This window comes from Notechis scutatus, chromosome 12 (genome assembly GCF_049901735.1).
Source record: "Notechis scutatus isolate UNSWTSFEM ecotype Mainland chromosome 12, rNotScu1.2, whole genome shotgun sequence".
Taxonomy (NCBI): Eukaryota; Metazoa; Chordata; class Lepidosauria; order Squamata; family Elapidae; genus Notechis; species Notechis scutatus.
In genome coordinates this window covers 13,784,641-13,810,633 of record NC_142020.1, presented here as the reverse complement: position 1 = coordinate 13,810,633, position 25,993 = coordinate 13,784,641, and the positions used below count along the sequence as shown (strand labels likewise).

Below are 25,993 nucleotides of genomic sequence, written 5' to 3'. Positions count from 1 at the left end.
TGTGGTAGTGAGGGGAGGAGGGAAAGGGCAGAGGGGGGGAACTTGCCCCACTCGCCCCACATGCCTTGCCTGGCCACCGGGCTGCTTCTTTCCGCTTCTTTCTTCTTCTGCTTTTAGCTGCACGCAAGGAAAGCAGCAAAAGTCTTTCTTTCTCTCCCCCCAACTCCACCAGAAAGGAGTCTTTGGCACCCTGCAAGGCCCCCTGCTCCAAGACGCTACACCGGTGTGACAAGTCTCACAAAGACTCATTTCTGGTGGAGTTTGGGGGAGAGAAAGAAAGACTTCTGCTACTTTCCTTGAACAAAGTCTCTCTCATCAGCCACCTCAGACCCGGGGCTGTTGACTCTCCATCTGAGGGCTGAGGACGGCCCAGGCTCCGCCTCTCTCTCTCTCTCTCTCTCTCTCTCTGTCTCTGTCTCTCTTCTTTCTCCTTCTTTCTCTGTCTCTCTCTCTCTCTCTCTCTCTCTCTCTCTCTCTCTCTCTCTCCTCCCTCCCTCCCTCTCTCTCCCTCCCTCTCCCCCTGAGAACGGAGCTGGAGATGATATCCTGCGATCCCAAATAAAGAATGATCGACCGGTAGGAAAACAGGGTGGGAAATTTTCCTGCAGACATTTTGGGGGATTTTGCTAGGGTCTCTGGTCCGCGGGATTTAAAATTATGAGTTTAGTGGTCCCTGAGGTCCAAAAGATTGCCGACCCCTGATCTAGTTGAAGGAAAGGTACATTTTGGACTCGGCGCTGTGCCTTCTTCCGAAACACTGGAATAACTGACAGGTGGATTAAGAGCTTTGGCACTGGAGGAACGACTCTACCTGTACAAGTGCAGCAAAGAAATTATAAATCCGGAAGATTTTCATCAGCTGCAGAACAGTAGGGTGATTAAATTGCCATTAATCCAGCTGCACAGATAGGCTATTCCCGTTTCATGTTAATCAAAATTCTTATTTTCTGCCAAATGAATTAAATCCCACCACTCCAAACCTCAAGTCCACCGACTGATTTCATGGCAGCCGTTTCCCCTCTATCTTTCAACATTAATTCAAGGCCCAACTTTTTTAACAGATTACAGTAATCTCATCTCGCCTTAAATAAAAGGGCTGTTTTCATCTTAATTAGTCCGGCCTAATCATAATTGAAAAATAAAATATTCTTGACTGCACGGAAGATGTTTGAAAGGGGTCTTTTTATTATTGTCCTTCTGAAAGGAATCCTTTCGTCATCCTGACTGGTTCAAGAATCCTATTTCAGAAATGGAAGAAAAATTGCTGTCTCTGGACAGTTTTTTTCCCCACCCAAACCACGCAACTCCAGAAAATGTCTACACCATTTGAAAATGTGAAAAATGCATGTTTCAAACAAATAAATCAACAAAAAACAGACTAATACGAAATACTTAAAGATTATTTTCTTTGTCACATTTTTTTAAAAAGGACGTAAGGCATTAACTCCGATAAGACAGAAAGCCCACAAAAATATTTTGACAATGGGTTGTAACTTTTATAAAACAGATTATTCTTATTCTATTCTATTGATTCTTATTCTATTCTATTCTATTCTATTCTATTCTATTCTATTCTATTCCATTCCATTCCATTCCATCCCACTCCACTGAATTGTGTTGTGTTGTGTTGTATTGTATTGTATTGTATTCTACTCTACTCTACCCTACCTACCCCACTCCACTTCACTCCATTAAATTGTGTATTGAATTGTATTGTATTGTATTGTATTGTATTCTACTCTACCCTACCCTACCCTACTCTATTCCACTCCATTGAATTGTGTTGTATTGTGTTGTATTGTATTGTGTTCTATTCTATTCTATTCTATTCTATTCTATTCTATTCTATTCTACCCTACCCTAACCCACTCCACTCCATTATATTGTGTTGTGTTGTGTTGTGTTGTATTGTATTGTATTGTATTGTATTGTATTGTATTGTATTATTGTATTGTATTGTATTGTATTGTATTGTATTGTATTGTATTGTATTGTATTGTATTGTATTCTATTCTATTCTATTGTATTCTATTCTATTCTACTCTACCCTACCCTACCCCACTCCATTGAATTGTGCTGTATTGTGTCGTGTCGTGTCGTGTCCTGTCCTGTCCTATTAAAACTGGACTGAGGATCAGGACAAAGCAAACCCAAACTGAATTTCCGGCCCATTCAGAAAGATCTCACCTGTTGTGAACTGGCCCTTGAGTTTCTGAAAGACGGGGTCTTGCGCTGTGGCCTGAGCCCTCCTGGCTAGCGATTCGGAAGCTGCACTGGAAAACATGGTGGAGACGTTGGAGACGTTCTCCAGGCCCACCCCGAAGGTGCTGACCAGCTTCTTGACAAAATTCAAGGTGTGCGGCGTGATTTTGGCATCGGAAACAGCACCGCTCTTCTCGAAGGCCACCGAATAGCACTTGGCCAGGCCTTGCTGAAGCTGCCGCAGGACCTAAAGGTGGGACAGGTCAAAGAGAGAGAGAGAGAAAGAGAGAAAGAGGGAGGGAGAGAGAAAGAGAGAGAGAGCGGGAGAGGGAAAGAAAGAGAGGGAGAGAGAGGAGAGAGAGAGATAGAAGGGGAAAGACAGGAAAGGAAAGAGAAGGAGAGAGGGAGAGAAAGAGAGACAGGAGAACAAGAGAAGGAGACAAGGAGAGAGAGAGAAAGAGAAGGAGAGAAATTCAAGTCCAGGAAACACACAGAGGACTGATTCAGCAGGATCATTAACTTCTTCATAAACACAAGTAAATGTACAATACCAGTAGTTGCTTCCAACCTGTAAAAGGTTACAAGCAGACACAAACAGAAGCAGACATGCCTCCAGCTCCAGTTCAGAGCAGAACTCTAGTCTCCGTTTCAATTCTCAACAAAGCACACAGGACCAAACCACACCCAGTGATGTCAGCTCCCATTGGCTGATCCGTTGCCATGCTTACTAAAATTCTAACTGGAGAGCATGATGGATGACTCTTGGCTAGGGAGGTGTCCCATTGGAGAATATGAATTATGATTCACACCCAGGGTGGGTGGGGGCAAAACCAGGGTCAAGGGTGACAACGAATGATGAGTCGCAGAGTTGCTTAGCTGTCAGGATTCCGGCAGTGACCCCCCAATTAAATCATGAGTCTTGAGCCAAACTTCCAAAACTTCAAAAGGATTTATTGGGAGTGAACATGCCGGCACCGCCTGGGTGTAGCTGACTCTGAGACACCTCATTCATTGTCACCTTTGACCCTGGTTTCCCCCCCACCCTCTGGGTGTATCATAATTCATATTCTCCAATGGGACACATCCATAGCCCAGAGTCATCAATCGTGCTCTCTAGTTAGAATTGTGCACGGCAGAAACTTCAGTCCCCTAGTTACTATCTTTGAAAACATTTGTGGAATGCAGTTTCGGTTTGCAAGGTGCCGCACTGCTCTTTCAAACCCCTTTCCCTCCTCCCTTCTGTTGGCAACTCTAAAACAACCATAGAAATATTTTATGAATTGACACTTACTTTGTTAACCATGTCTCTGCCAGTTAAAAGAATATACTCTGACAAGCACCACAGAGGGCGATTTTCGTGTCACATTCATCGAAACTCCTATTTTCTGCACCATTCATTCATTCCCACACTGCCCGGCTCGTCGACAGATTCAAGGGCGGCCTACCTCCTCGTGCCAGTTTTCTCGGAACCAGACCATCTGATCCACAATCCCTTCCAGAGACGAGAGGAGTGTTGGGTGCAACTCCCGCTGCATGTGCATGATACGGCTGCATCGCCACATGGGGGCCGTCGCTCGGATCGGCCCGGGGTCCGACGCAGAGTGAGACTGGCTTCCAACGGAGCTCGGCTGCTGCTGTCCGGAATCTTTGGTGGGGGGGGAAGATGGGAAGAAGGCGTCAGCCCTTCGAAGTAGACCAAGTTGGGAAAGCGATGCAACCGAAACTTTTGGAACTCTGTGGTGTTTGTTATAGGGTGTAGTAATGGAAAGGCGGGGGACATGTCTAGAGGTTAAGGCTCTGGGCTGTTGACCAGAAGATTGGCAGTTCGAGACCCAAGGGCTAGCATGGATGATGTTACCTAGTTTGTAATGAAAGGTCTGTGAGAAAACCACCAAGTTCAGAGAGTACCAGGGATTCCACAGTCCTCCTTCTTCTCCTCCCTCTCTTCCTCCTCTCTTCCTCCTCTTCCCCCTCCTCCTCCTCCTCTCACCACAAAGCCCACTCCCTTCCAACACTGATAATGTGATCTAGTTTGGTCATGAAAGGCCTGCAAGAAAAACAACCAAGCTCAGAGAGCTCCAAGAACCTCACAGTGTTCCTTCTCCACCTCTTCCTCCTCCTCCCACCACAAACTCCATTCCCTTCCAGTATTGATGATGTTACCTAGTTTGGTCATGAAACGTCTGCAAGAAAAACCACCAAGCTCAGAGAGCACCAAGGACCCCCACAGTCCTCCTTCTCCTCCTTCTCCAACTCCTCCTCCTCCCACTCCCACAAACTCCCCTCCTTTCTAGCACTGATGAGGTTACCTAGTTTGGTAATGAAAGCCCTGCAAGAATCAGAGAGCACCAAGGACGTGGAAACGAAACCCGGACTTCAAGTTGCAATTTTAAAACGCCTAAAATTCCAGCCATCGTGGAAAATATCATTAAAACAGCAATTAAGAGTTGCAATTAGGACCCGTCCGATCCCGTTCTTTAATTAGCAAGGAAGGCGAAGGAAGGACTCGCCTGCCTCTCCAGCCACAGGAGGCAAAGCCGCTCAATTTCCCCTGAAGCCTAACAACCGGCCCCCGAGGTTGTAGCTTTGTGATGTTCCCCGCTTACCGCTTTTGTAGCGTTCCCGCTGTTCAATCTTCAACGTCAAATAGAGAGTACGGATAGGGAAGTAAACTGCTTGAGGGTAGACACGTCCAACCTATTGCGTCGGGGGGGGGGGCGAAAAACGAAGCGTGTGTGTTAAAATTCAACGGCCGTCTCCGAAGTATTGTGATACAGCAATCTGCCCACTGATTCACTGTCTAGCTTTTGACTCCATGAAATCAATTAATAATGATTTATATAGAGGAGAGGAGAGAGAGAGAGGAGGGGAAAGGAAGGGGGCCGCAGAGAGTCTAGGATCATCTCGAAACAAAGGTTTACATGATGATGGTGGAGAGGATTTTATACAAATATCGTGGCCCAACAACAGAGCTGGTGGCAGATTCGGACAGTGAGGAGGTTGGGGAGGGACATGGGGCAGTCCTGGAGTCTGGGGAAGGCTCTGCGTCGGAGGCAGAGATGGAGCCAGGGCCTTCTGACAGCTATCAGCTGCCTTCGGAGTCGGAGATCGGTGAGGCAGAAGAACAGCTGGAGCCTGTTCCCAGTGTGCGCATGTGCAGAGCTGCCAGATGAAGGGAATAGCTAAGGAACAAGGGTCGACTCGGGAGTAGGGAATAAAGAGGAGTGAAAGGGGAGTGGGGTTTGCAGGAGACAATTAGCTCAATTCATTCGGGTGAAGATCTGTTCCTGACTTCTTGCCAAGGATTGTCTGCTACAGAGCGGCGTTTGGAAGATATCGGCCTGGCAACTCTTCAAGCCTGATCCAAGGTCTGTAGTTGTGAAATCTCTTGAAAGACTGTTTGGCGGGACTTTGCTGGAGAGGAATTCCCTTTAGCCTAAATAAAAGGGGTTTTATCAGCCTTTCTGAACCGGGCTGCAGAAGTGGAAGGCGAGCCTGCGGGCTCTTTTTATGCCAGCGGTAGGCATGCGTGCTTTTTTCACGTAGAGATGGAAAAGCTTGGGAAACAACCTGAAAAATTGGGAGGAAACAAGGTTTTTTCCCCCCTCTATTTTTCCAAACAACTTTGGGAAAAATAGGGAGAAAAAAACTGGTCTTTTTCTCCCCAATTTTTCCCCCCAGGCCTTTCCATCTCTAAGCAAGTACAAAAGGAACACGCATACACACATTTGCCCGCCGCGTGTGTGGAAACATCCCCTCTCCTCCCCTCCCCAGTCCGGAAAGCCAAAAAAATGGGGGGGGGGGACTGTCTTCTAATCCAATCTCTGCTCAAGGTGGGAAAGCTTATTCCATCTTGCACAAATGGGTTGTCCCATCTTTTCTTGAAATACCTCCAGTGATGGAGCAGCCCCAACTCCAGCAGGCAGGCTGTTCCCACTGACTGGTCAAGAAATTTCTCCTTATTTCCATTCAGCGCTAACCCATTCAGGAACGCTACCCCATCAAATGGCGCCTCCTTCTTCACTTCCTCCACCTCCGTACCTGTTCTGACCCACGCCCTTTTCCAACAAATCAAACACCATCCAAAAGGAACAGAAACTTTGTAATGCTTTTACAAAACAATTAGTTGTGATAAGCCCAAGCCTTGCCAAACTGTGCGAGACTTGCCAAAAGATAACGGACAAGAAATAATTTGCAAAATAAGAATCTTCAAATACAAACTCAGGATTACTGGAATGTCCACGAGGCTGAGTTTCAAAACGCCTTTGCCTCCTGCAAAGTACGTTCGTTTCACAGCTCCCGAGTCGCCCGTCCTGTTGTAACTGCTCTTTCCTATGAGCAATCCTGCACGCACGTGCACTTGGAACAGGCTCCTCGGGAACCTCCTCATCACTGCTGCCAGCCCCCACAATCTCTGAAGGCAGCAATCCACTCCCTAATGGTCCTGGCCCCTCATCTGAGTCCTCGCTCTCTTCAGCTGTCTGCACCCGCTGCCAGCTAACCACAACAGTACCTGGCTAATGAGATTCAAGAGGAGTTTTCCTTCTGATCCGACCAAACAGGTTAAGAGCTGTGGGATCCAAGCCAGCCACTGGATGGGCGGGACGCCGATGCAATACTTGTCCACGGCATCGGCCAACGTATTCTTGTCGTCATCAAAGCTCAGGAGCCAAAGAACCTAGAATCACAGAATCACTGGGGTAGGAGGGACCTTAAGAGATCGTCTACTCCAACCCCCCTGCTTGAGAGAGGAGAGCTTATCCCAGTTGTGGCCGTAAGCCAAGGACTAGCTGTAAAACCAAGTCAACCGCTAAGCGCAGAGAGGAACTCTCATCTCTTCTTCAAGGCGGTTTCTTCTCCAAACGGAAACACTCACCTTTGCTAAATACTTCCTGGATTTGCTTTCGTTCTGGTGCCGACAGGCATGGAGGTAACAAGTCAGCGCGGAGACCCCGAGGTGCAGCTGGCGCTCCTTGACAAAGATGTTTTCCAGGTAATCCCCCCACATGGCCCAAGCCTTCACCAACACGTCATGCATCTGCACAGCCGCCGAAAACGCCTTGTTGGCTTCTTCGGACCTGGGGAAAGAGACCACGGGATGGGAAGGTTATTTGCTGCACGTTAAGCCAACAACACAGAGAAGACAAGGATGGAACCGGCCAGTTCAAAAAGCCAAACGCTTCTTGTTGCGTTTCCCATGCTTGAAAAAAATAACAAAACCACATACACACACAAACATACACACACACACATACATTCCCCCTGGTTCCCACATCCTGCTGTCTCCAGAATGGAATGGAATACAATACAATGCAGAAGGGACTAGACTAGAGTGGAATGCAGAAGAAATGAATAATAGAAGAGGAAGAGGAAGGGGAAGGGGAGGAGGAGGAGGAGGAGGAGGAGGAGAGGAGGAGGAGGAGGAGATGATGAAAAGGAGGAGGAGGAAGAAGAAGAAGAGGAAGAGGAAGAAGAGGAAGAGGAGAAAGAGGAAGAAGAAGAAGAGGAAGAGGAAGAGGAGGAAGAGGAAGAGGAATAGAATAGAAAATATAGAGAAAAGAATATAGAGAAAAGAATATAGAGAATAGAATAGAATAGAATAGAATAGAATAGAATAGAATAGAATAGAATAGAATAGAATAGAATAGAATAGAATAGAGTGTAGAGTACACTAGAACAGAGTATATAGAGAATAAAGTAGAGTGTAGAGTGTAATAGAATAGAACAGAATATAGAAAATAGAATAGAGTAGGGAGTAAGGAGTAGGATAAGGTAGGGTAGGGTAGGGTAGGGTAGGGTAGGGTAGGGTAGGGTAGAATAGAATAGAATAGAATAGAATTAGAACAGAATTAGAACAGAATAGAATAGAATTACAATTAGAATAGAATAGAATAGAATAGAATAGAATAGAATAGAATAGAATTAGAACAGAATAGAATAGAATAGAATAGAATAGAATAGAATAGAATAGAATAGAATAGAATAGAATTAGAACAGAATAGAATAGAATAGAATTAGAATAGAATAGTGAAACGGAAACGGAAACGGGAACGGGAACGGGAATAGAATAGAATAGAATAGAATAGAATAGAATAGAATAGAATAGAATAGAATAGAATTTATTTGGCCAAGTTTGATTAGACACACAAGGAATTTGTCTTCCGCGCAGAAAAAAAAAAAAGGAAAATGGATGAGACTGGCTGAAAAACACCACCAAATGCAAAATAGCCCTGTCAAACAGCTTATTAAAGAGCTAATTAGCCTCGGTATTAACTCAGTGTCGTCTTCTTCGTCTTCTCCCTTCCGGCTAACGAGTTTCAGCGTCCCAGACCTTTGCAAAGCCGTACAACTTATTCCCGAGCAAGCTGATAAATGGCTGGCCGTATTTCTCCTTTCAACGGCTAACCACTAGATTTGTCTTCCAGCTGCTGGTGCTGCTTCCACTTCTGACTCCCGTCTGGGGGTTTTTTCGATCACAAACACTTTTGATAACTCTTTAATCTCCCCAAATCTCTAGTGCTGAGCGGCTGTATTTTTGAGCCGTTTTGAGGGGCCATCTTTTTGCCCCTCAAAACACCACTGAAATAGAGTTAGGAACTGCAGTACGCTAACACACAAAGAATAACCTCCTCTGGGCAGGACCCCTCCATCTCCCTGCAATACTGCAGGATGCAGAACCTTGAAGTATGCAGAGCCTTGAGCATTAAGAAAACCAAACAAAACTTCACCCCCAAATCCCTGTGTGTTGTTTACACACATTTTCAGAGGTTGTTGCTGCCACATTTCACCTGGCATACTTACTTGTTAATCTGTGCTAAAAACATCCCCTTCAATGCGTAGAATTCGGCCGTCATTTCCTTGGTAAAATACTTCAAGTTTGTGGACTCTATCACCTCTAGGCCCTATTGAAAAGATTTGGAGACAAGATTTGCAAAAAACCCACCCTTCCTTTGTGTTCTCTCTCCCTCTCCCCCCACCCCCCACCCCTTTCGTGCTTGCTTTCTCTCCTTCTCTCTCTCTCTCTCTCTCTCACACACACACACACACACAATCTCTTCATTCTTTCTCTCCTCTTTCTTCTTTCTCTCTTCCTTTTCTCCTTCCTCTTCTTCTCTCTCTCTCTCTCTCACACACACACACACTTTCTCTTCATTCTTTTTCTCATCTTTCCTCTCTTTTTTTTCTCCTTCCTCTTCTTCTTCTCTCTCTCTCTCTCTCTCTCTCACACACACTTTCTCTTCATTCTTTTCTCCTCTTTCCTCTTTCTCTCCTTCTCTTTTTCTCCTTCCTCTTCTTCTTCTCTCTCTCTCTCTCTCTCTCCACACACACACACTTTCTCTTCATTCTTTCTCCTCTTTCCTTTCTTCTTTCTCTCCTTCTTTTTCTCCTTCTCTCTCTCTCTCTCTCTCTCTCTCTCTCTCACACACACACACACTTTCTCTTCATTCTTTCTTTTCTTTTTCTCTTCCTCTTCTTCTTCTCTCTCTCTCTCTCTCTCACACACACACACTTTCTCTTCATTCTTTTTCTCATCTTTCCTCTCTTTTTTCTCCTTCCTCTTCTTCTTCTCTCTCTCTCTCTCTCACACACACACAACTTTCTCTTCATTTCTTTCTCTCCTCTCCTCTTTCTCTCTTCTTTTTTCTCCTTCCTCTTCTTCTTCTCTCTCTCTCTCTCTCTCACACACACACACACTTTCTCTTCATTCTTTCTCTCCTCTTTCCTCTTTCTCTTCTCTTTCTCTCCTTCCTCTTCTTCTTCTCTCTCTCTCTTTCTCTCACACACACATTTACAAAATTTCAAAAGGCAGGACTTTCCAGGAGAGGGTTCCTAGATACCATACTGCCAAATACTGAAGAACTTTAAGGTAAAAAGGTAAAGGTTCCCTTCGCACATCCGTGCTAATCGTTTCCGGCTCTAGGGAGCGGTACTCATCTCCGCTACAAAGCCGAAGAAGAGCCAGCGCTGTCCGAAGACATCTCCGTGGTCATGTGGCCGGCAGGATAAAACGCCGAAGGCACCTGGAGGAACGCAGTTTCCTTCCCACCAAAGGGGTCCCTGTTTTTCTACTTGCATTTTTTTTACATGCTTTCAAACTGCTAGGTTGGCAGAAGCTGGGACCAGTCATGGGAGCTCACTCCGTGACACAGAGCTAGGGATTCGAACTGCCGAACTGCTGACCTTTCTGATCGACAAGCTCAGCGTCTTAAAGTCACTGAGCCACCGTGTCCCTTTAGACCAAGCTAAATATAGGTAGTTCTTGAGTTTTGATAGCTTTCTAGAGAACATGGCTGCCCTTACCTGCATGCATTCGTTTTTGCCCATCACGCCGGCGAGCTGGAGGTAGCATTTGACTTGCTGTCGAATCTTCTGGAAGCAATCCACGATGGGCACCGTGGGAATGGTGTGAATGCGGCTCAGGATGTCCAAAGCCACGTTGACCAGGCCCTGTTTCCGAGCAATCTTGCCGTACTGGATAATGGCGGAGGCCGAGGCGTGAACGCCCAACATGGCGTTGTTCGAACTCGGGTCGTGTTGGGCGCTGTTCTCGTAGGCGCTCACAATGGCTAGAAAAGTGGTTAAGGAAGGGGTTTTTTTAGAAACATCATGAAACACAGAACTGAAGATAAGCCTCCGCTGTTAGTCCTCGACTTATGACCGCAGTTGGCACCAGCATTGCCCGTTGCTAAGCAAGAGAGTTATGGGAGCCAGGCTCAATGCTATGAGAGTTTTTGTCCTAGTTGTGAAGCAAATCGCTTCAGTTGTTCAGTAGATAAGATGAGATAACTTTTATTGTTTTTATTATGAGCACATTAGCCCACATATAAAAAGGAAATTCAGTTGTCTGCTCTCAAGAGAAAAGTGTATATCTACCCAAACTCATGCATAACACACATATACACACCACCAGAGGTGGTATTCAGCCGGTTCTGGAGAACCAGTAGTGGAAATTTGGAGTCATTTGGAGAACTAGCAAATCCCACCTCTGACTGACCCCACCCACATCTCTTCTCTGCCTCCTGAGTGCCAGCTGATCGGCTGGATCTCCTTTGGTTGCCCTGCACAGGAGAATGGAGCTGGAAAGCAGGTTAGTGGGGTGGGGAGGGAATGGGGATTTTGCAGTATCCTTCCCTTGCCACCCCACCAAGCCATGCCCACCAAGCTATGCCCACAGAACCAGTAGTAAAAAATATTTGAATCCCATCACTGATACACATGCTATATACATACACAACTATACACCTGCACCATCCATCCGTCCATACATACACACATATATACATATAATAATCATTGTCCATTTTGAATACATAGCAGAAAGAAGAAACTTGAGAGTTCACAAGATGGATGCTATAAGGAACAAAACTGTGACTGAATCTGGATGTTCTGCTTCGGGTGCCATGAAGCTGCCTTCCCCCAGAAGGTAACAAGGAAAACACATGGTGAAGAGTTGCGTAGCATCCCAGACAATCCTGCAGGCCATGCTCAAGCGTTGTTTATATGGCACATCCTGGATAGAAGGGAGTGAACTACCGAAAATCTTTTCTGCTGTCCTCATCACTCTCTGCACTGCCTTCCTGTCCGAAGCAGTGACGCTCCCCAAACAGATAGCAATGCAATAGGACAGGATGCTCTTGGTTGTCTCTCTATAGAAAGTGGTAAGGACAGTGAGAGGAAGATTTTCAAAAAGTCAACTGGACTTTTCTTGGTTTGTGTTTCTTGAAAACGTTTCGCTTCTCATCCAAGAAGCTCCTTCAGAATATACAACCATACAACTTCAGAACAGGTCATGGAGAGGATGTGTAGCGTCCCAGACAATCCCACGGACCCTGCACAAGTGTCACTTATATGCCACGTCCTGGATAGAAGGGAGGGAACTACCGAGAATCTTTTCTGCTGTCCTCACCACTCTCTGCACCGCCTTTCCGTCCGAAGCAGGAATGCTTCCAAATCAGACAGTAATGCAATATGACAAGATGCTTTCGAGCATCACGTAGTCATTCAGAAAACCCGGTTCCTCCACTGACTTTGTTGAAAAGTCGGCTGGGAAGATCCAAATGGCGATCGCACGATTTTACCGACGCCATAATACACACCATGTTTTCTTTCGGCTTCCCAAACAGGTAGAAATTACAAGGGTCTTAGAATCCCAAGAGGATCTCTCACCTTGATAATGGTGCTGCCTCCACATGAAAATGCTGCTCCAGTGAGACAAGTCATCGGACACGATGGGCAGCCGGTTCCTCCAGGTCTTCACCACGGTTTTCATGTCATGGAGGCTGTTGTTCCGCCCGAGGTTGGCTGGTTGCAACCCTGCGTTGATTTGGGCAGCCTCTTGGAGTTCGATGATTTGCTGGGCAGCCTGGGGGAGGGGGAGGTAGAGGGGGAGGAAGGAGGAGGAGGAAGAGGAAGGGGAGGGAAGAAGGAAGAGGAAGAAGAGGAGGAGGAGGAAAGAAAATGATGAAAAGAGGAGGAGGAGGAGGAGGAGGGTAAGAAGGGAGCAGGAGGAGGAGGAGGAGGAGGAGGAGGAGGGAGGAAGGAGGAGGAGGAGGAGAAGGAGGAAAAAGAAGAAAAAGAAGAAAAAGAAGAAAAAAAGAAGAAAAGGAGAGGAAAAAGAAAAGAAGAAAGAAAAAAAGAGGAGGGGAGGAAAAGAGAAGGGGAGGAGGGGGAGGAGGAGGAGGGGAGGAGGAGGAGGAGGAGGAGGAGGAGGAGGAGGAGAGGAGGAGAAGAAGAAGAAGAAGAAGAAGAAGAAGAAGAAGAAGAAGAAGAAGAAGAAGAAGAAGAAGAAGAAGAAGAAGAAGAAGAAGAAGAAGAAGAAGAAGAAGAAGAAGAAGAAGATTAAATTTAACATATTTATCACTGTACATGCTATATTTTCTATATTCTACATTCTATTTCCTTACTTCATAAACACATTAACAAGTTCCAGTGCAGCTAGTCCTTGAGTTGCAACCCTAACAGAGTCAGTTGATTAAGGCCGCAAGCCAAGGAGTAACTTTACTTACTAGTAAAGTTCCCCATCTGTTTCAAAGACAGAAAGAGAGAGAGAGATTCTACATAGCAGAGCAGCTAAGTCCCAGCAGACACATGAACACTGCTGGAATTCAAATCCCACAGAGACAGTAAACTGATATAAGCCATTTGCAGACCTCCTTCGAGAAAGATAAAGACTCATGTGAGCTAGTCATCAAAGAACTCTGGGAACTGCCTCCAGTACCCCAAAAGTTAGGCTAGACTTCTGGCACAATCTCTGGAAATAAAATAAATTAAGGCAAGCGGCCTCCTTCTCCCACTCACCCATAATTGCCATGGTATCAGCTCCCCACAAGAGCTTCACCTTCTTCCTACCCCATTCATCATATAAATTTAATTTTCAAGCAGGTGCTTAATCACCCACTATCTGATCTAGGGAGGAAAAAAAGTAATTACTGCGGAGTAGCTTTATTGCCATGTTGCTAACTTGTCATTCACAGCCCACCTAAGCAATCTAATAATGAGAAGATGATTGAGGTCATTGGTCCCTCTTAAGCCACCACTGGTTGAATCAAAGTTTGTTGAATAAACCACCCATAAATCCAAAGAACCCAATCAGCTATAAATCAAATTTCACAAAGCCCTGCTCTCTGCATGCTTTCTTCCTCTGGTTAAGGAGATTAACTACCCCAGAATAATTTTTGCAAACATATGGGACTGAAATCCTCCATGTTTCATTATTTGCTCTTATTCTGTAGTTAACAGGATAACTTGTCAAAAAAAAACTTGGTGCAGTGGAATGTGGCCTGGATTCCCAGGTGGGAGGGGGCTGCATTCCAGAGAAGCAAGAGATAATGCAGTTTGGATAAGTTGGTGTATGAGAAAGAGGGTGAAGACCGCTCCTCCTCAACAGTTCCCAGAGTCTTATGTTTTATGGAGCAAGTAGTCTGCTTTAGCTTGGCAAGATTCTGTCTAGAGGTGAGGAACAATAAAGAAAGCGACTTAGAAGTACCTTAGCTTGCGTCTCTTGGATTTTGGAGTCTGAGACACTTGGGCATCTCCAGAGATCAACCGGTCTTACCTGTAGGAGTGGGGTGTGGACATGAGAAACCACCTGTGGAAGTCTTCGCCATTCTCGGATGGCCAACCCGCTGGCCATTTCCACCAGGCGCTCGATGAAATTCAGCTGCTGTTCATCAGGGTGGCAAATGGCCAAATATCCCCGATACATGTTGACTTTCCATGCCATCTCTTTGGGGCAACTGAGCTCCACCTTGGAGCAAAAGAAGAGCATAGAGAAGGTGTCAGGAGCGAGCGAATTTCCCACCCACCCCCCAAGATAAACACTGGAAGATTTTAGGCAGAAGATGAAATTGTGACCCGTTAATTGCATCAAAAGTTGTTTTTTCCGCCCCTTTCATTCAATCAAGTCTAACTGTTTAACAGCTCAGGAAAATTACTCAAAACCTGGCACTTTGGCTAAAAAAGAGCTAAGGAAATCCATTTTGATATATTCCAGGTTATCTTTTTTTTTTTTTTTTTGCCACAGCGGTCACACAAAAAAAAGCCAAGTCCACGGGGAAGCCAGATTCGCTTAACAACCGGGTGACTAACTTATCCCACTGCGGTGTTTCACTTAACAACGGTGGCCCAGAAGGTTATATAACGGAACACAGCTCGCTGAACCAATGCCTTGAAATTTGGGGCTCGGTTGTGGTCGTTAAGCCGAGGACTACCTGTATATTGAACAACCTTCCAGGGAAAATCCACCAAGACAAACCAGCAGCATTAAGATAATTACGATGTCAGATCCGTGTATCTGCCATTCTTCAATGGAAGAAGAAGGGGGGGAGTTGGAAAAGAAATCCTTTTTGATGTAACCTGAATATATTAAATCCTATACTGATTCTGTATAACTTGCATATGATATACAACTGGAGGAGTGGAGACAAGATGTCTAGAAACTTGTCCCCTCGTGAAGAGATAACAAGATGAGAAGGGACCGTAAAAATTTCAGCTCTGGAAGACGCTCCTGGAAACTCTGCTAAGATAAGTTCCCAGAGAAGGGGAGGAGGAATTAACATGTTGGTTCTTTGTTTTGACTAAATCCACATCTAAATAAGGGGAGGGATTCTAACTTCCTTTACCTATGACTGTACGCCAGGAAATATCTTAGACTAGTGTTGGGATTAAATCCCTTTAATAAAGGATTCCTTTTGAAACACCCAGTTTTCAGAAGTTCATTCTTTTCGGTTGAAGGGGAAAAGTCCAATGCTTACATAAAGTAGAGTCTTAAGATATTTTAAAAAGAAGTTTTATGTTTTTGTGTTTTGTGTGTGTATGTTTGATTGAGATTTAATAAAACCTTGGGAGAAAGCGAGAAAGAATATTTGTAAACAAGGCAGAGGGAAATATGAATATGATGAGTATAAAATGGATAAATATAGAAGAAATGTAATTGTAATTGAATAAGAGCAAAGAGAAATAATGAGAAATTTGCTAAAAAATATTTGTGGAAATGGGATATATTAGAATTATATTGTATAAAATAATGTTTTATCTGCCTTGTAAAAATTTATAATGGAAAGAGGTTTAATGTCTTTAATGTCTAATGATGCTTTGTTTGTCTTTAAAATTAATAAAATTTGTTTCAAAAAAAAAAAAAGACATTTCCAGGCATACAGTCATAGATAAAGGAAATGCTTACATACGGTTTGCAAAACTGCATATGGAATTTCTTCTTTTTTTTTTAAGGAAGGGGAGGGGGAAGGAAACAAGAAGGAAACCAGAGCAGCTCAATCCACACCCCAGGTTTTTTGGGGGGAGGAAGGGAGGGGTGTTTTTACCCTCCCCTGTGGAGTTCATTAGTAAAATCTTCATGACTCTCCCAGCCATTGAGTCCAAAACCCCAGTTGCTGTCGCATCCTTTTAGCTTGCAAGCCTACTACACGAGGAGGAGCTGTCACAAATGATCTATTCACTTGGCTGCAATTCAAGGCCTCTTTAGCCTAGCCTGCTATTTATTCTTTACCGCACAGCTGCAGTCGAGGTGCACGAAGACAAATGCGCACCAAATCTCGGCGGCCCAAACACACTTGTTATAAAATTATCTTCAGAGGTATCCGTCTCTCTGGAGAATCACTGTTCTTTTAGAGGACAATAAATACACTGGACCTCCATTCTTAATTGTGCAGGGGGGAAAAAAATAGAGATAACTTCCTGATTCAGGGTTGTTGTTGGCTTATCATGATGAAAAGGTTCCTTCCGCTCACGCATCATCGCAAAATCTCCAGAACCGTAAAGCCTACAAACTTGAAATTCAGCACGTCTGTTCCTCTTGGCTTCTAGGGGCTCACTAAGAAAGGGTTTTTTGAAATGACCATCAGAGCATCAGTATTTCATATATTATTATTATTATTAACACGCTCTGATGCTAAGGAGTTCTACTCCCCCTCCCCACCTGAAAAGGAATCTCTTCCAAATGCAAAACACAAGCAGAGGAATTTCAGTTTTAGTTTCAGAGCAGCAACCAGCTTTAGTCCAGAACAGTTGAGCTAAGCCACGCCCAGGCTCCTTGCTGTCTCCTTCTTGCTCACACATCAAATACTGCTTCAGTTTCCAAATAGCCCTCAACTCTCTCACACACTGACAGGATGCTAGCCAGAGGAATACCGATGGATGCTGGTAGGCAGGGGCAGAATTTTTCTCCCCTTATTTTCCTCCTCAAAAACTAAGCCCGGCCACATGCAGCATCCATTTAACAGAAGTATCATTTAGCTTTAGGATAGTTTCCTTGGAGCTCTTGGCGGACTTCCTTGGATAGACTCACAATAAGAACCTGCTTGAAATATACATTTGAGCCAGCTATACAAAGGGGCTCCTTGTTTTGTTTTGTTTTTAAGAATCATTATATTTGAAGTTCTCAAATATCTCAGCGGGCCTGAATTAGGGGGTTTAGTGAAGAGAAGCCGGGTTTTGAAAAATCAGCCCGTTCTCTCCAGCAGTTACTTATCTCAAATTTCACCTTAAACGGTTAGCGTGCAGAGTTCGGTTTAAGAGGCAAATAAGCAGGGTCTATTCCAAGTGTGGAAGATGACCTTTTTGGACCCCAATGGAGACCAAAAAGTGGTGGGACTCATCTCCGGGGGGGAAGGGGATGAGTCTGCCTACCGAGATGAGGTGGACCGGTTGCTTTCATGGTGTGGAGACAATAACTTGGTTCTCAACACCAGTAAGACCAAGGAGCTTATAGTGGACTATAGAAGGAACAGACCAGACATCCAGCCCTTGCTTATCAAGGGAGACCGAGTGGAGCAAGTGGCCAGTTTTAAGTTTCTGGGTGTTACCCTAAAAGAGGACCTGACCTGGGGTGCTCACATTGCAGCCCTGGTCAAAAGGACCCAGCAGAGATTATACTTCCTGAAGCTTCTCGGAAAACAACAACTGAATGAAAAGCTGCTGGTGACCTTCTACCGCTGCACCATAGAGAGGATCGTAACTTACTGCACCTCTGTATGGTTTGCCAATTGCACCAGGGCAGATAGGACAGCGCTCCAGAGGGCTAACATCATTGCCCAGAGGATCATGGGTTGCCCTCTCCCCTCTTTGGAAGAGCTTCATAGCTCCCGTTGCCTTAAGAAAGTTCAAAACATTCTCAAAGATCCATCTCATCCTGGGCACCCCTTTTTTTGAACTATTACCATCTGGCAAGTTCTGCAACTCCGCAGTTATGTGTTGAGCTCTGAGTCTGTCTATTGAAGATGAAACTAACTTGCTTGCTGAAGACTGGAGCTCTGCTCTGAACTTACAACATGTTTCTGTCTGAGTTTGCTCCATGTTGAAGAAATCTACAACTGGTTTGTAAAATCTACTTATGTTTGTAAAGATGTTAAGCGAAGCATCAGCCATCTGTGTTTCTTTTTCTGGCGCTGAGTTATTGCTTCAAAACTCTCCATACCACATAAATTTGGAGCTCCATTGTGGTCGTATGTCAAGGACTACCTGTAATTCCTAAGTGAGCCACTGAAGTATGGGTCTCCCCAACCGCAGTCAAGAGCGAACGTTTGGGCCTCGTTCCAACGTTTGTCTTGAAGCAAAATCTCTTGACCCAACTTGGCCCTCGCATCAAATACCATCCAAAAAAAAAAAATCACATGGAAGATGAAGCCGATATGGGCGACAAGTAAACCATGGTTTGGTCACAGATGTTGAATTGGGCAACTGAAGATCAGAACGTGTCAAGCACAGAAGGCCAAGCAATCAGTCATAAATCAAGGGCTGCCTGCATTCGGGATTGTTGCAACATGTAATCCGTTCCTCTCCCCAGCTAAAATCTTCATCCACATCAAATTGATTTCTTATCCTTTTTTTTTTTTTTGGCTGCCAATCTTCGCTGTCGCTAACGGCCATACAGCGGGCTTTGGCGATAGGAAATAAAACAGTGGCAGACTGATCCCCTAATGCACTTTTCCTTTGAAACCATGCCATCCAAACTGAAATACATCTCAATTAGCACCAGCAGGATTTTAAAAAGCTTCCACTTCCAGAGCTGGCTTTAAACAAGCAAACAACAAAAGGAGAGATTTTAAAAAAGGAAAATAAAAGAAAGATTAAAAGAAAGATTAAAAATACAGTATTCCAATATTTAAGAGGCTGCCACGAAGAAGAGGGGAGGGTCAACCTCTTCTGCAAAGCATCTGAAGGCAGGACAAGATGCAATGGATCCAGGAGAGAACCTGGAATTAAGGAGAAATTTCCTAAGAGGGAGAGCTATTCACCAGGGGAACAGCTTGCCTTCAGACATGATTGGCGCTCCATCGCTGGAGGTTTTTAAGAAGAAACTGGACAGCCATTTATCTGAAATGGTATAGGGTCTTCTGCTTGAGCACAGGGTTGGACTAGAAGATCTTCAAGGTCCCCTTTCCAGCTCTATTCTGATTCTAAGTGTCTCAGACAATTTGGCGATTTCCTCGTTGTGCCAATTCAAAAGCCAAAGGAGACCAAAACTGAACAAAACACAAGTCCAGGCAGTGACATAGAAATTGGTACTTCTACAAATGTCTTTTAACAGGAGTTCCTACATACTGCTGTTGAATAAATTATAATTACAGGATCCGTCTGTCTGTCTCTCTCTCTCCCCATCAACTCCATTTGGGAACATACGCAATTCCGCCGAGCTCTAAATATTCCTTATTATCTTTTACGTGCATAATAACCCAATGTTCCTTCTCGTCTTAACTATCTCGAATTTAGGTCATCTGGAAAATCAGGAGAGATATGAGCCAGGAGCTATGAGGGCTTCCACCCACTGCGTTCTTGGAGACCAACTCTTAGAAAACCTCCAATCCCCTCCCTGCCTTTTCTCTCTCCTGCCCTCAACAATCTCGAAGACGCCTCCAAATTTCTTTCTCATGCCATTTGCTGACAATTCTTGAGGATTAGAGAACTGGGGTATATATTTCTCTGGATATAAATAATAGAGATACAGAGAGATAAGGTAAAGGTTCCCCTCGCGCATGCATGCTAGTCATTTCCGGCTCTAGGGGGCAGTGCTCATCTCCGTTCCAAAGCTGAAGAAAAGCCAGCGCTGTCCGAAGACGTCTCCGTGGTCATGTGGCCGGCAGGACTAAACACCACAGGCGCACAGAGGAACGCTGTTCCCTTCCCACCAAAGGGCTCCCTATTTTTCTACTTGCATTTCTACATGCTTTCGAATGGTCAGGTTGGCAGAAACGGGGACAAGTGACGGAAGCTCACTCCGATACGCAGCGCCAGGGATTCGAACCGCCGAACTGCCGACCTTTCTGATCGACAAGCTCAGCGTCTTAGCCGCTGAGCCACCGCATCACTACAGATAGATAGATACAGATAGAGATAGATAAGATATAAATGTAAAGATTTCCCCTGTCCAGTCATGTCTGCCTCTAGGGCAGCGGCCTCCAACCTTTGGGGTACCAGGGACCAGTTCCATGGAGAGAGGTTTTTCTATGAACCGGAGGGGGCATGGTTTTGTGTGCTGCCTACATCCCATGGATGGGGCTTGGCTTGTTTGTGCACCCAGTTTTTGTCAGGCCAAGGCCCAGTACCGGTCCATGGACCGGGGGTTGCTCTAAAGCAGTTAACCATGTCTATGGGTTTCTCCGTTTCTTAGCCAAGTGAGCCAGCCTTGTCCAAAGACATTTTCCACGGTCATATAGCCAGCATAACTATACACTGAGGCCCACGGAGCCGTTACCTTCCCACCTGTTGTCATGACGAGGCAGTCGAGTTGTTTGATCATGAACAACTGAATCATGATGATCTTTATTGGAGTCTAGTCTTGCATTTATACACATTTTTAGTTATCCTCCATCATTGGTTAACCTTGGTTACTGCTTAACTTTTGTTACTGTTTAGCACAGTAATCCATACAATTAATTATCTCTAGTTAAAGTCTAACATATGTTTACTTCCTCTCTCTAATCCTCCTTTAGATTAGTGACTTTGTTTACCTGAGTTGTATTTGCTTGGAAACATTCTTTATCTGAGGTTTGCCATCCGAGATTGGAACATTCCTGCAATTACAACTCTACACCCACCAAAGTGGTATCTATTTATCTACTTGCATTTGAATGCTTTCAGGCTGCTAGGTGGGCAGGAGCTGCAGCCAATAACAGGAACTCACCACAACGTGCAGCTCTCAAACCTGGGCTCTCAGCTTTGCAGCTGATAATCTCAGCCTCTTTAACCACTGAACCACTGCACATGTATCTACGTGTGTGTTTATACACACACACACACACACACACACACACGGTGTATATATACATGCCTTCCCTTTTCTCCTGCTCTGCCGAAAAGCTGCCTGGCCACCAGAGACCGCTGAGCCGCAAAATCATTTGTCTGTATTCTCTCTGCAGGTGCTCAATCAGCATTTTCTCCTCTTGGAGGAATCTTGATGACAAAACTTACGACAGTCCCTCATGGGGAGGCTACACACTGATGGCCGGAGAAACCAGCTGCTCCCTCCTGCATCGGGAATAACCCTACCAAAAGCCTCTGTCTGGGTGTTTGTGTCTGTCTGTACAGCTGCTGGCACCGAAGGTGGAATTACAGGCTGCCTGGCCTGGTAGATGGGAAAGATGGGTAGGAAATTGGTGTGTGTGTGTGTGTGTGTGTGTGTGTGTGTGTGTGTGTGTAAGGGAGAACAGAAGCATCAAGGGGGAAGGAAAGGCAAATGAATTGATGTTTACATGAATTGAGACCCCTTACATCCCGGACATAAACAGTTTCAACTCCTACCCTCAAAACGACGCTATAGAGCACTGCACACCACAACAACTAGACACAAGGACAGTTTTTCCCTGAACGCCATGCCTCTGCTAAACAACTATTTCCCTCAACACTGTCCAACTATTTATAAAGTCTGCACTACTATTACTATTAATCTCATCATTCCTTATCGCCCATCCCCTCCCACTTGGGACTGTATGACTGTAACTTCATTGCTTGTAACCTTACAATTTATATTGACTGTTTCCTAGTATGATTTGATTGCTTATTGTACCCTATGACTATTATTAAGTGTTGCACCTGATTCTTGACTCTTGACGAAGGTAACTTTTCTTTTAGGTACACTGAGAGCATCTGTACCAAAGACAAATTCCTTGTGTGTCCAGTCACACTTGACCAATAAAGAATTCTATTCTAATTCTATTCTATTCTATATTCTATTCTATTCTATATTCCATTCTATTTCATTCTTCCCTTATTCTGTTCTGTTCTGTTCTATTCTATTCTATTCTATTCTAATTCTACTCTACCTATTCTATTCTACTCTTCTTGTACCCTAGGACTATCATTAAGTGTTGCAGCTTATGATTCTTGACTCTTGATGAATGTATCTTTTATGTGCACTGAGAGCATTTGCACCAAAGACAAATTCCTTGTGTGTCCAATCACACTTGGCCAATAAAAAGAATTCCATTCAAATAAAATATTAGACAACCCAATAGGGTTATTTAGGCAACCCAGCCAAGGTGGACGGGAAGCTTGAAAACGCAAGACATTCAAACCACTCAGAGAGGCTTCACCTTAGAATCTTCTCTTCTGCGAGAAAAGCCTTTGATCGCGTCCACAGCTCACCTGTACCAAAGCTTCCTTCATGGCTGTCCAGTTGGAAACCCGCCAGGCGCACTCCAGAACCAGGTATGGGTTTATGTGGCCCTTGGATTGGCCGTATTCCGTAAGAGCCTCCCACTGATTCAGTTCCTTGGAACACCTAGGAGCGAGAAATGCAACATCAGCCCAGTTTCGTAATCAAGAGGAAACCTTTCCTCCTCCATTCAAAAGCCGTAAATCTAGGTGTGGTAAACCAGCCCACTTATCTATTTGTTATCCAGGCGTTATTATTTTTGCAAATAATTCAAGGGCGGACATATCCAGTGTATCTTCCTGGTATTGTTTTCCTCATAACCACCACCCTGGGATGCAGGTTGGGCTGTGAGAGGAAGAGGGAACTCACAGTCATCTACCTGGCTTTCATGGCTAAGTCAGGACTAGAACTCGCCATCTCCTGGTGACTGCTCCAAAGTCACCCAGCCAGCTTTGAGGCCTAAGACAGAACTCGAACTCTCAGTCCCTCAGGGACTGGCCCCAACCCCCTCCCCCAGATAGCTTTTCATGCCTAGGGGCAGGACTAGAACTCACCATCCCCTGGTAGTCGCCCCAAGGTCTCCCAGCTGTCTTTTTGTGCCTCAGGTGGGACTAGAACTCACAGCTTCCTGGTGATTCGCCCCAAGTTCCCCAGCCGGCTTTTCATTTCTAAAGCAGAACTAGAACTCACACACTCCTGGCTTCTAGTCTGAAGCCTTCACCACTAGGCCACGCTGGCTCTCATATATGGAAGATTCAATCATCACCTTTTAAGGACCCCATAATCCCTTGCGGGGTGAAGTCTGGGCAACTGAATGGAGCAGGCTGTTTACTGGCCAGATGCCTTTCCTGTCGCCAATGCAGAGTTACAATCAGCCAATAGATTTTCATTGTGCCCAGAGAGAAATATCTGCCTCTAGCTAGGATCGAACTCACATCCTCCTGATTGTGAGGCGAGAGCTCCACCTCTAGGCCACCTATATTGAGGAGTCAATAAGGATTTTTTTTTTTTTTGGCAAGGCTTATCCTATCTTTATCTTTATTCTACCCTTGTGAGCGCCAGAACAGAGAGAGTCTGCTCAAAACCCTTTCGAAGAACGGAGCTACTCTCCCGCATCCAATCCCCGTCTTTTGTTCCCAATTTTTCCCTTCTTAGGAGCCGGATCTGAAATAGTTATAACTCTACTCCATTTTGACTTGGGAAAATATTCCCAGACACGTTGAAGAGGATGCATTCGTGGTGCGAGGGTCAACAAAACCGGCCTTTTTTCTCCGATCGCAACTTTCATGTGGAAGGTAACAGATAACAGATAATCAGAGTTGGAAGGGACCTTATAGGTCATCTAGCCCAACCCCCTGCCCAAGCGGGAGACCCTACACCATTTCTGACAGATGGCAGTCCAATCTCTTCTTGAAAGTCTCCAGTGATGGTGCTCCCACAACTTCCAAAGGCAACTTCTGTTCCATGGGTTGATGGTTCTCACTGTCCAAAAGTTTCTCCTTATTTCCAGGTTGAATCTCTCCTTGTTCAGTTTCCATCCATTATTCCTTGTCTGGCCTTTGGGTGCTTTGGAAAATAGCTTGACCTCTTCCTCCCTGTGGCAGCCCCTCAAATATTGGCAGACTGCTATCATGTGTCCTTCTCTTTACTAGACTAGCCAAGCCCAGTTCCTGTAACCATTCTTCATATGTTTTAGTCTCCAGTCCCCGAATCATCCTGGTTGCTCTTCTCTGTACTTTTTCTAGAGTCTCAACATCTTTTTTGTAATGAAGGAAAAGACGTCTTTGGAAATCCATTCAAGTAAAAAGCAAGGAACGTCACTACAAAGCTTAAAGGAGGCCCAAGCCCTCGGGGAACGGAACAAAGTCTGCGGGTTTCTGGATATATATTTTTTTCTTGAAATTCAGGGGGTTAACCCTCATATCCTCTGGGTCTCCAGAAGCCCAAACGTTCATAATCACATCCTAAAATAAAAAAACAAAAAATGAGCAGCAATCAGATTTAATTCAACTTACCGAATCCAATGGTCTTCCCAGAGCTGATATTCAGGAAAAATAGCAGGAGATGCATTGTTTCTTTCGTGTTCCTTCTTAGCTTTTTCCATGGCTTTTTCGTAGGTTTCCTGAGCCTTGAAAGGAAAATATATACTTAGTTTTTTAAAATTGTTTTATTTTACAAACATTCCATCTTTCATTTAAACAGTGTGTCATCTGGGTACATATATCTTATATTTCTGATTAATACAAATTCCTTACCATAACAACAATAATTACATTCTTATTTTGACCTGCTAACACGTATCTTATCGTTATAAACATCCTCTTCTTAGCTCCTTCTCCTCTATAATCTTATATTTAATTTCTAACTTCCATTTTTATTCTCCAACCATTGATAAAATAATTAACATGTACACTTAGTTATTCATATATTAACCGCGGCTAGAATTGTATAGGCACAACATTGAAAAAGCGAAGAAATACCTACAGATGAGACGGTGATTAGGAAAAGATTAGAATGTGCAGAAATGAATGGATTAACGTTGGCAATTAAGGAGGAAGAGCAATCTGACTATTATATGGTATGGAATCTATTTTATCAATGGTTAAATTAATAAAAATGGAAGTTAGAAATCGGCCAAAAAAATAAATAAAGGAGATATGTTAACGGAGATAAGTAAATATCATGATCAACATGGGGGATCAAAAGTCAAACGGGGAAGCCAGAATCACTTAACAACTGTGTGACTATCCTGAGCACTGCAGTGATTCACTTCACAGATGCGGCAAAAAAGGGGCATAAAACGGGTGAGTGGGGGGACTCACTTAACCAATGTCTCACTTAGCAAGAGAAATTTTGGGCTCCATTGTGGTTCTAAGTCGAGGATTATTGGCGCTCAAATGCTGCATTTCTGTAGGATTTTGGCCAGAAAAGGCTACTTCCAGCCTTGATTGCAAACATCACCACCAAAAGCCACGGTGGCAACTAACCCACGATGGGATTCAAAAATTTTTACTACCGGTTCTATGGATGGGGCTTGGTGGGTGTGGCTTGGTGGGCGTGGCAGGGGAAGGATATACTGCAAAATCCCCATTCCCTCCCCATCCCACTAACCTGCTTTCCAGCTCCGTTCTCCTATGCAGGGCAACCAAAGGAAACCCAGCCCATCAACTATGGGTGTGGCTTGGTGGGCGTGGCTTGGTGGGTGTGGTGTCCTGTGGGTGTGGCTTGGTGGGTGTGGCAGGGGAAGGATATACTGCAAAATCCCCATTCCCTCCCCACCCCACTAACCTGCTTTCCAGTTCCATTCTCCTCTACAGGGCAACCAAAGAAGACCCAGCCAATCCGCTGGGACTCAGGAGGCAGAGAAGAGATGGGGTTGGCTGGGACAGTCAGAGGCGGGATTTGCCGGTTCTCTGAACGACTCCAAATTTTCGCTCCCGGTTCTCCAGAACTGATCAGAACCGGCTGAATACCCACCTCTGCAACTACCGCTGAGCAGCTCAAATTTGTGGGGGCAAAAAATATCCTTAATTTCAATCTTCAGGGCTTGAATTTATCCTGGCTTGCCCGAGGCCCTTGAGCACCAAGATCACACACAGTCCAACTGTTCATCCATAAAGGAGAACCTTCCCCTGCTTCTTGTATCAAAGAAATGACAGCTTTTGTGGTCTTCTCTTTCACTCG

The 25,993-nt window shown here is 44.8% G+C and overlaps 1 protein-coding gene across 5 annotated transcripts in view; it reads right to left on the bottom strand.

Moving 5' to 3' along the window:
* The window catches only part of TRRAP (transformation/transcription domain associated protein), a 109,826-nt gene that overhangs the window by 20,619 nt on the left and 63,214 nt on the right, over nt 1–25,993 (bottom strand). For all 5 annotated transcript variants that reach the window (XM_087942178.1, XM_087942172.1, XM_087942174.1 and 2 more), the window contains 11 exons: nt 24,325–24,437; nt 22,300–22,435; nt 14,258–14,449; nt 12,370–12,565; nt 10,504–10,769; nt 9,004–9,104; nt 7,079–7,280; nt 6,716–6,880; nt 4,809–4,899; nt 3,648–3,847; nt 2,188–2,449 (listed from right to left, as the gene is read on the bottom strand). In XM_087942178.1, coding sequence (XP_087798304.1) covers nt 2,188–2,449; nt 3,648–3,847; nt 4,809–4,899; nt 6,716–6,880; nt 7,079–7,280; nt 9,004–9,104; nt 10,504–10,769; nt 12,370–12,565; nt 14,258–14,449; nt 22,300–22,435; nt 24,325–24,437 — 1,924 coding nt within the window. The remainder of the gene's footprint in view (nt 1–2,187; nt 2,450–3,647; nt 3,848–4,808; nt 4,900–6,715; nt 6,881–7,078; nt 7,281–9,003; nt 9,105–10,503; nt 10,770–12,369; nt 12,566–14,257; nt 14,450–22,299; nt 22,436–24,324; nt 24,438–25,993) is intronic.